The 10450-nt window shown below is 47.5% G+C and overlaps 1 protein-coding gene across 1 annotated transcript; it reads right to left on the bottom strand.

Annotated features, from left to right (window-relative positions):
* Window positions 1–609: 609 nt before the first annotated feature.
* Window positions 610–1545, bottom strand: LOC309415209 (uronyl 2-sulfotransferase-like; the record flags this gene model as incomplete). Its single annotated transcript, XM_082012660.1, is given in 3 exon segments — window positions 610–738; window positions 742–1140; window positions 1142–1545. Coding segments are annotated over 3 exon segments (738 nt in total). The 5' UTR covers window positions 1352–1545.
* Window positions 1546–10450: the final 8905 nt, after the last annotated feature.

Genomic DNA, 10450 nt, shown 5'->3' with positions numbered 1-10450 from the left:
CACCCCCAGGTCCTTTTCCTCTGGGCAGCTCTCCAGCCACTCCTTCCCAAGCCTGTAGCCTTGCATGGGGTTGTTGTGACCCAAGTGCAGGCCCCGGCTCTTGACCCTGTTAAACCTCATACAGTTGACCTCAGCCCATCGATCCAGCCTGTCCAGATCCCTCTGCAGAGCCTTCCCGCCCTCCAGCAGATCAACACTCCCACCCAACTTGGTGTCATCTGCAAACTTACTGAGGGAGCACTCAATCCCCTCATCCAGATCATCAATAAAGATATTCAGCTCTTCTTCCTGACATCTTAGCAAGCGAAGCAGCAGCTAACAAAACAGTGTCTTCTGCTAGCCATCTACATTTTCATTTAGTGCAGGCATAAATTATTCATTCATATACAAACTTTTGCTGGCATTAACATAGCAGAGGTGATGAACTGTGCCCACAACGCTACTATTTAGATGTGACAAACGTTAAACACATTTGCAGATCCCAATTTTCTAACTTATAACGCTGCACAACATTGAGAAAATACGTAGGTGGATATATTTCTCTCTTCTCTGTTATCAGAAATCATATTAGCAATTTGTCAAAGACCAGTTTTACCAGTTAGAATGGAATCACTTCATAGTTGTAAGTAGGCACCTTCTCATATCTTTCTTTTCCATCACTTTTGTATTTTTCACCTCGAACTGCCAGATATCTTTCCAGATCATGTGATTCTGTTCTCCTCTCCAGTCTCCGAAATGTCAAAAAAAATAATTGGATAAAAATCGATTGAGAGGTTCTCTGATAATATTGATGTACACCAGCTGGTCTCCTCCAAACCTTGAGAAGTTGAGGAAATGAACATGTCTAGTCAATAAATAGGGCTGCTTGGCAGTGCTTATGTTTTTAATCAATTCCATCTGTTCATTTTTGGTCAGTCTTGATTTGCTATGGATGTCAGATGTAACCAGATTAAGTCCATGTTTCTCTGATAAAATTCTCAAAAGCAAAACCACAGTTCGACTCCCACACTTTCCAACTCTATTGTAGACCACCTGGCTAGGGAAAGGAAGTACCTTTTGAGGGGGTGGTCCATGGTCATCCAAATAAGTGGAATTTCCCAGGTAGTGCTGCAGGTCCAGCAGAAAGTGTGGGGGGCCCCCCATTGAGCTGGTTGAAGAGGGAGCCCAAGCAGAAGAGCAGCAGGGTGTCCATGCAGAAGCCGTAGTCGCACAGCGAGAGGAAAGGCAGCAGCAAGAGGGGCGGCCGTCTCTTCCAGCCCCAACCCTGGCCCGGGCCCCCTCCTGCGGCCACCGCCATGGGGGGCCAGGGCGCTGGGCAGTCGCGGCCACCATGCTGCTGCTTTTTCTTCATCCTCCCCTTCGCTGCCGCCGGGTCACGCAGCCCGCCGGGGAAAGCACATCCTCCATCCGCCTGACCGGCTCCGGCTGCACACAGCGGGGAAAGTTCCCGGGAGCTCAGGCGACCCGTCCCGTCCCCATTGCTGGCTGCCCCCGGTCCCGCAGGCAGGCGAGAGTCATTGAGTACCTCAGCCTTCTCCTCATCCATTGTTACCAGTCTGCCAGTCTTGCTCATTAAGGGGGGTTTGCTTTCTTTGACCTTCCTTCTCTGGCCTGTAGAAGCCTTTCTTATTATCCTTTGCATCCCTTGCCATGTTCAGCTCCAGCCGCGCCTTGGCCTTCCTGACCCCACCCCTACACAACCCAGCAGCGTCCCTGTACTCTTCCCAGGATACCTGTCCCTGCTTCCACTGCCTGTGCATTTCCTTCTTGCCCTTTCGTTTGACCAGCAGGTCTCCACTCAGCCATGCTGGCCTCTTGCCTTCCTCTCCTGATTTCTTACACCTGAGGATCAAGAGCTCTTGTGCTCTATGGAAAGTGTCCTTAAAGAGCTACCAGCTCTGTTCTGCTCCCTTGCACCTGAGGGCAGCTTCCCAGGGGGTCCTATTCACTGACTCCTTGAAGAGCTGCAAGTTTGGTTTCCTGAAATTCAGGGTCCTGACTTCAATCTTCGCCTGCCCCATATCCCTCAAGACTGCAAACTCCACCAGTGCATGATCACTGCAGCACAGGCTTCCTCCAATCTTGATGTCACTGAATAGCTCACTTGCACTGGTGACCAACAGGTCCAGTATCTCATCCCCTCTGGTAGGGCTGTGTATCACCTGTCTTAAGAAGTTACCCTCAATGCATTCCAGGAGTCTCCTGGATTGCTTACAGCTCGCTGTGCTACTTTTCCAGCAGATGCCGGGGTGGTTGAAGTCCCCCAGCAGGATGAGAGCCTGCGAGTGCGGTGCCTCCTGTAGCTGGAGTAAGAAGGCTTCATCAATAGGCCCCCCTTTATCGGGCAGCCGGTAGTAGACACAAACCACAAGGTTCCCTTTGTTGCCTCGGTCTCTGATTCTTTCCCATAAGCTTTTGACCTGCTCGTGGCTGTTCTTCAGAGACAGCTCTTCACACTCTATCCATTTCTTCACTTAGAGGGCAACGCCTCTGCCCTTCCTTCCTCACCTGTCCCTTCTGAACAGCCTGGAGCCATCGATAAGCTGCACTCCAGTTGTGGGACTTGTCCCACCAAGTTTCAGTAATGGCAACCAGGTCGTAGATTTCTAACAGCACGGTGGCTGCCAACTCCTCCTGTTTGTTGCCCATGCTGCGTGCATTGGTGTAGAGGCACTTCAGCTGGGCTGTTGGCCATGTCACCGTCTGAGAGGAACACCCCTTAGTTCCTTTGAGGTCTTTCTCTGGTGCAACAGTTTGAGGGGCCTCGCTAGCACCCCGGTCCTCTAACCTTGGTGTCTCATCCCACAGCTTGCCACGGCCTGATATTATCCCCCTCCCCCTTCGAGTCTAGTTTAAAGCCCTGTCAATAAGCCCCGCTAGCTTGCGAGCAAAGACCCTCTTCCCCCTTTGAGAAAGTTGAATCCCATCTGATGTCCTTAACCCGGGCCCCAGGGAGGCAGCAGACTTCCCTAAGAGAAGGGTCTGTCCAGCATATTGGACCTTCAGTTCCCCTCAGAAGGGAGTCACCTACAACTATAACTCGTCTTTTCTTCCTCGTGGAGGTGGTCATGATACAGGGGGTAGGCCTTTCTGACCTTGGCAACACCTCTGGTGTATCTGGACCATCTTCCACATCATCCATGGACTGTCCTTCCACATCCAGAGCCTCATACCTGTTGTACAGAGGCACCTGGGGAGGCGAGGTGGGCAAGGAGGGGGTTCGCCTGCCGCCCCGAGCATGGACTTGCCTCCATACGCTCCTTTCCTTTAAGCTACTGCCTTCAGCCTGGCAGGGGAGGATACAGGACCCCCTTGATCTTGGGTTTTTCCTGGTGGCTGTTCCTGCTTCTGTCTCAGGGAGGGCAGAGCATGGTTCCACAAGTCCATCTCTTTCTCTGACTCCCTGATGCTCCTTAACCTTTCTACGTCCTCTTGTAGCTCTGCCACCAGGCTGAGCAGATCATCCACCTGGTCACACCTCACACAGCTGTTCTCGCTACTGCCACCAGTTACCAGTGAGAGGCTCTGGCACCCTCTGCAGCCTGAGACCTGGATGGCTGCATGTTTCCGTGGGAGCTCTGTCTGGGTTGCCACTTCCATTCTGGTGAGTGCAGGGGACATGGCTTTCTGCTGGGTGGCTACCATAGCTAAGCTCCTTCTGAGAGGGTGATGACCACCAACTGAACTCACCTCTTGAGGTGGTGGGGAGACTACACCCTCCCTCCGATTGAACTGCCACGCCATGCTCTGCTTGCTCTGTTCGCAGCACTCCTGGTCGCTAGCAGTCCCCAGGCTGCTTTTTATAGGCATGGGGGTGGGCCGCTGGTGCTCCGGCAACGCCCAGGCCTCATCAGAGTCTCCCGCGAGAGCTGCTGGCTCCTGGTAGGTCTCTCCATTGCCCTGGCATTTCCCTGCCTCCCTGTGCGCCAAGGTCTGCCACTCCTCTGCGCGTCGGGCCGGCTCCGGAGCAGCCCCCCTTGGTGACTAACAGCTAGTTTCCATCAGCCTTGGTCCTGCCCAAACAAAGCCCCTACATACTGTGGGAGGAGATAGGGTCCCTGTAGTGCACGTAGGGAAGTGTTTGGGAAAGACAACGTGGGCTGCTCCTCCCTTGGGAAAAAGCAAACCCATTTGTGGGATTGCTTTCACTCAGGGACCCAGGTACACTTGGTGGGTAATGCAGAAGGATAGGGAAATCTAGTGTGTACCTCAAGGAGATTTAACCTTGGGAGAAAATAATGCATTATCTGAGTTGTATGCTTTAGGAGGTACTACATCAGGAACCACTTGAACCAACAAAGAATGAAGCTCACAAGGAACCAGGTGAGTGCAGCAGTGACCCAACCCAAGCTGGTCTTGGTGCCCAACAATCCAACACGCTGCTGCTTCTGTCCTGAGCACCCATCTTGACAGATATGGCCCGAGTCATTGACTTGTACTGGGTCTGGCTGGGATGGAGTTCACTTTCCCATAGCAGCCCTCATAGTGCTGTGCTTTGTATTGGTAGCTAGAAAGGTGTTGATAACAGCAATGTTTTGGCTACTGCTGAGCGGTGCTCCCACAGCATCAAGGCTGTCTCTCCAAACCCTCCCCCAACGCCAGTAGGCTGGGGGTGGGCAAGAGGTTTGGAGGGGACATAGCCAAGACAGCTGACCCAAAATGACCAAAGGGATATTCCATACCATATGACATCGTGCTCAGCAATAAAAGCTGAAAGAAAGGAGGAGGAGGAGGGGGCATTCGTTATTAAGGCGTTTATCTTCCAAAGCAACCGCTATGCATGCTGGGGCCCTACTTCCCAGGAAGTGGCTGGACATTGCCTGCTGATGGCAAGTAGAGAATAAAAACCTTTTTGTTTTCCTTTCCTTTCCTTCCAAGTGCAACCTTTGTTTTCCTTCGTTAAACTGCCTTTATCTTGACCCACGAGTTTTTCATCTTATTTTCTCCCCCCTGTCCTGCTGAGGAGGGGGAGTGATAGAGCGGCTTGGTGGGCACCTGGCAGCCAGCCAAGGTCAACCCACCACAACTGTTCTTACGGACATTTGGTAGGGCGCCCATAGAATGGGAGATTAATATCTGTGTATACGTCAAGGGGCAGCGGATGGTGGTTAATGAGGATGTATAAACCTGACTGTTGGATGTAAAGATGGTTTAAGTACGTAGTATAAGCTGTAAGCATTGGTAAGAGGGAATTTTAGAAATAAGAAATATAATGGGAAAGGAAAAGAAATGTATGGGATGGAAGGATCAAATATTGCAATGCAGTGTGGGTTAGGTAAGTGGAAAGGTTTGAGTAAGGTATAGGAATGAAACAATATATGAATGGTACGGTCAGAGGGTACTTAGATGTATAAGTAATGTGGGACCTGAGCATGCTGCAAATGGTATGGAATAAAGGGTAGAGATTGTACTGGGTCTGATGGGGATGGAATTAACTTTCTTTCTAGCAGCCTGTATGGTGCTATGTTTTAGATTTGTGACCAAAACAGTGTTGATAACACACTAGTGTTTTTGCTATTGCTGAACAGTGCTTGCACAGAATCAAGGTCTTCTCTGTTTCTCGCTCTGCAACCACAGCAAGTAGGCTAGGGGTGGGAAGGAGGCTTGGAGGGGAGACAGCAAGGACAGCTTACTCGAAGTGACCAAAGGGATATTCCATGCCATATAACATCATGCTCTGTCATAAAACCTGGAGGGTAGTCTTTCTAAAGTAGCCGTTGCTTGGAGACTGGCTGGGCATTGTTCTACTGCTGAAAGATGGTGAGGGACTGCCTTTGCACCACTTGATTTTTTGGGGGTGGTTTTTCCACTTCACTTATAAAAATGTCCTTATCCCAACCCACAAGTTTTTCTCACTTTTCCCCTTCTCATTCTTGCCCCTATCCTGCAGTGGGGGATAGTGAGTGAGCAGCTTTTGGATGCTTAGTTGCTGGCTGGAGTCAACCCACCACACAGCTACAGGAGTAGTAACAAAACCACCACCAAATCTGATTTAACTCATCAACACAGAGCTCTGCACAACACAAAGAGATGTCATTGCTTTTTTCCCCCAATCTACATTAAATGTTATGGATTTCAGTCTTCACTTAATGAACCTTGCAAATTACAGGCATGAAATATATGGATACACAGAGAGAAATGTATTCATGCCATTCAGGAGGGCAGAAGAAAGCCTATGTATCATACAGGTCCCTTCAGAACATCATATGTGTGACATTCTTTAATACCTATGTTTGGGTTTTGAATGTGACCATTTCTGTACTTCAGATGGAAAACTGTTTTCTTATGAAGATAAAAATAGGAAGCAATGCTTTTTTCTACATTTTGTGCAAATTGTTACATCCTGACAAAATTTCAGCCCTACATGATGATAATTATAGGAATGCACAGAAAAAAAAAATACATACTTACAAAAAAGAATACATAAAACCAATGTAGGTCTAGATTCAATAAATTTTAGTAGTCAATTGGAAATACCAGGACTGAGGGCTTGCCTTATATGACTGTACTGGGTCTGACTGGGTTGGAGTTAACTTCCTTCATAGCAGCCAGTACGGTGCTGTGCTTTGGATTTGCGGCTAAAGCAGCGTTGATAATATGCCAATGTTTGGGCTATTGCTGAACAGTGCTTGCCCAGTGTCAAAGCTTTGTGACCCCGTCTCCATCCTCAAAGCTAGCAGGCTGGGTGTGGGCAAGATGTTGAGAGGGTACGTAGCCAAGACAGCTGACCCAAAATGACCAAAGGGATATTCCATACAACATGTGGTGGGTTAAACATGGCTCACTGCCAGGCACCCACCAAGTTGTTCTCTCACTCCCCCTCCTCAGCAGGACAGAGGGAGAAAACAAGATGAAAAAAAGCTTGTGGGTCAAGATAAGGACAGAGAGATTGCTCACCAATTACTGTCACAGGCAAAAAAGACTCAACTTGGGGAAGATTAATTTAATTTATTGCCAATTAAAAAAAACAAAACAGTGGAATAGTGAAAAGGACAGACAAAACTAAAACCAGCTTCCCTCCCACACCCCACCCTTCTTCCCAGGCTCAGCTTTATTCCTAACTCACTCCTCTACCTTCCTAAGCCACGGAGCAGTGCAGGGGGGGTGGGGAATAGGGGTTGCGGTCAGTCCAGAACACTTCATCTCTGTCACTCCTTCCTCCTTACGCTCTTGCCCTGCTCCAGCGTGGGGTCTCTCCCATGGGAGACAGTCCTTCACGACCTTCTCCAACATGGGTCCCTCCCACGGGATACAGTCCATCAGGAAAACACTGCTCCAGTGTGGGTCCCCCATGGGGCCACAGGTCCTGCCAGAAAACCTGCTCCTGCGTGGGCTCCTTTCCACAGGCCGCCATTCCTGCCGGGAGCCCTCTCCAATGTAGTCTCTCCACGAGGTTAACAGCTTCCTTTAGGGCACATCCACCTGCTCCAGCATGGGGTCTTCCATGGGCTGCAGGGTGGATATCTGCTCCACTGTGGACCTCCATGGGTTGCAGGGGGACAACCTGCGTCACCATGGTCTTCTCCACGGGCTGCAGGGGAATATCTGCTCTGGCACTCGTCCTCCTCTCTTTCTTCACCAACCTTGGTGCCTGCAGGGCTGTTTCTCTCACATTTTTTCTCACTCCTCTCTCCTGGCTGCTATTGTGCAGCTTTTTTTTACCCTTTCTTAAATATGTCATCATAGAGGTGCTACCAACATCACTGATTGGCTCAGCTTTGGCCAGTGGCGGCCCTATCTTGGAGCAGGCTGGAACTGGATCCATCCGACATGGGGGCAGCTTCTGGTGTCTTCTCACAGAAGCCACCCCTGCAGCTCCCCACCCCCATTACTAAAGCGTTGCCACGTAAACACAATACAGTACTATATACCATTCTGGTCTGGCAAACTCAGACTGTAGCGATTGTTTTCAGTTGTTTGAGCAAAAGCATCAATAGGCACCAGTAAGGACTGGAGCAATCTTAATTCCTCCTCTTTGGGCACATGTATTATGATGTACTAACTCCATGGTCATATGCTACTTTTTCCCCTTCCAAAAACCACGCTATTAAATTTTTCAGTGCAAAGTACAGTTCTGCATCAGGGATGGACAACAGGAGCACAAATTACTTTATTTTCATACAGTTTCCTGACTCATTTTTGGGAAATGAAAATTCAGATTTTAATTTTTCATAGCGCTCTGACAGACTTGCTGCATGAACTTAACCACGTGTGTTACAGCTCTTTTTTTTTTTTCTTTTCTTGTTGTCTTCACATTCTAAGCTTTCAGACCCATACTTCAGAGTTTGATTTGCCACAGGCCTGGATCCTCAGAGACGAGTTATTTGGTTTTTAGTCGCAAAGTTCTCTGTAATGACAAGTATGTTTAAAATAAGAAGCTATGTTTCTGTCATGGTTTAGCCCCAGATGGCAACTCAGCACCATGCAGCCGCTCATTTGCCCGCCCCTCCCCAGATGGAATAGGGGAGAGAATCGGAAAGATGGGTTGACATAAAAACAGTTTAATAGGACAGCAAAGGAAGAGGAAATAATAATTAAAAAAAAAATAAGAAGGAGAATATTACTGATAAAGAAATATAGAAAAACAAGTGATGCACAATGCAACAGTTGCTCACCACCCGGTGATTGATAGCCCCGTCCCTGAGCAGCGATTCCCGCCCCTCATCCAACTCCAGTTTTCTACACTGAACATGACATTGTATGGTAGGGGATATCCTTTTGGCCAGTCTGGGTCAGCTGTCCTGGCTGTGCCCCCTCACACCTTCTTGTGCACCTCCCTGCTGGCAAAGCATGGGAAGCTGAAAAGTCCTTGACTGAGTATAAGCACTACAACTACTCAGCAACAACTAAAAACATCAGTGTGTTATCAACATTATTCTCATCCTAAATCCAAAACACAGCACTATACCAGGTATTAGGAAGAAAACTAACTCTATCCCAGCCCAAACCAAGACACCCATTCACTCCAGTATAAGGCATACAGCTTCCTGGGTGCCAGGCCAACTACTCCCCTCCTTACCGGCCTTGAAGGCCTCAGGCACCTGGCCAACCAGGTGGTGGTGATGACCCCGTCACAGAACAGGGAAGCATAGCAGCACACAGAGCACTGTCTATAAAATCAAGCAGTTATAAGTCCTAAGTGGGAACTTGGACTGGGATTGCTGCTGGACAGTGAGACCTGTGACTGCTTGGTGGCCAGGGATGCCACCAGCATTGTCTGCTTCCTCTGAGGATTAAGTGGCTCTCATTCTTTTATGCCTTTTTGAGTCTAGATTATGATTGTTATATTGATATGGCAAGCCAAGTATTAAGACTTGACTTGATCTGCAGAGGGTCCAGGTGATTTGAAACCATAAGCTAAGCAGTGCTATAAAATTCTGTGCTATGCTGCTTATAAAATTGTACTGCAATGATTCAGCTTGTAGAAATCCTGTGCTATTCTGATTATAAATTCTATGCTATGCTAATCATAAAATCCTGTTACAAAAATAAAGCTTTAATTGTAACTACAACTTAGTGCCGTCATCATTCTGCCAAGGATCCCTTAAAGAACCTGTCTGTCCCCTTAGTGTTGGGTGATAGTTGGGTAAGTTCAAACCATTTTATTATTCAGTATAAGGATACCACGCCAAACAATAAAGATAAATATTATTATATGCATGGAACAGACAAATGGAGCTTAAGTGACTTTGTTCAAGGTCACAGCATATCTATAGGATGGATTATCTATCTAGCACTTTTAATTTTCTATATTTTTATGAGTTTATAAATTATTTGTATACATCTAGCATACTCTGGTCGGTATACTAAACCCTTCACTTCAATGTTCTATACTATCCATAAAACTATACCCTGTTACCTGAATGATAGCAAAGTAATTGGGTTGATCCTATTAAAACCATACTAACATTCTTTGAGTCTAAATTTTTTTTTTTATTTTCCTTCTGAAGGAAATGAAAATGAACTGATCTGCTATGCAGTTCCTGGTGCAGATTGTTGTGTCTCCAATGGACACTGGAACATCATGCTACAGCATCTGCTTCTTGACTGATTGTCTATGCAAGATCTCATTTTCTAAAAATCAAGAGAAATCACACGCCTTGCCTTCAGAAATACAGTCACTTGAAGGTACACTGATTGCATCAGCAGGTCTTCTGCCTCCCAACACACAAAGAACAGGGAAGGCGATCAATGCCATCTGCTTGCAAGGAGATGTAACCATTAGAGCAAATACCACTCTAAATGCAGTATTATCAAGAATTATCAAGCGAAACTTTTGTCAAATGCTAGTACGCTTGGAAAAGGAAGAAAATTAATGCTCCAAGTATTACTGAGCTGAAAAGCCTCTTTGGTGTTAAATTAACTAAATGTAACATCATGTTTTGAATGCCTTGAAAAGAATCAACTGCAAAAGATTCCACTTTCACACTGAAGTTTAAACAGACAAGGA

This window comes from Phaethon aethereus (assembly GCF_964289735.1).
Source record: "Phaethon aethereus genome assembly, chromosome: W".
Taxonomy (NCBI): domain Eukaryota; kingdom Metazoa; phylum Chordata; class Aves; order Phaethontiformes; family Phaethontidae; genus Phaethon; species Phaethon aethereus.
This window is presented reverse-complemented; position numbering and strand designations above follow the sequence as displayed.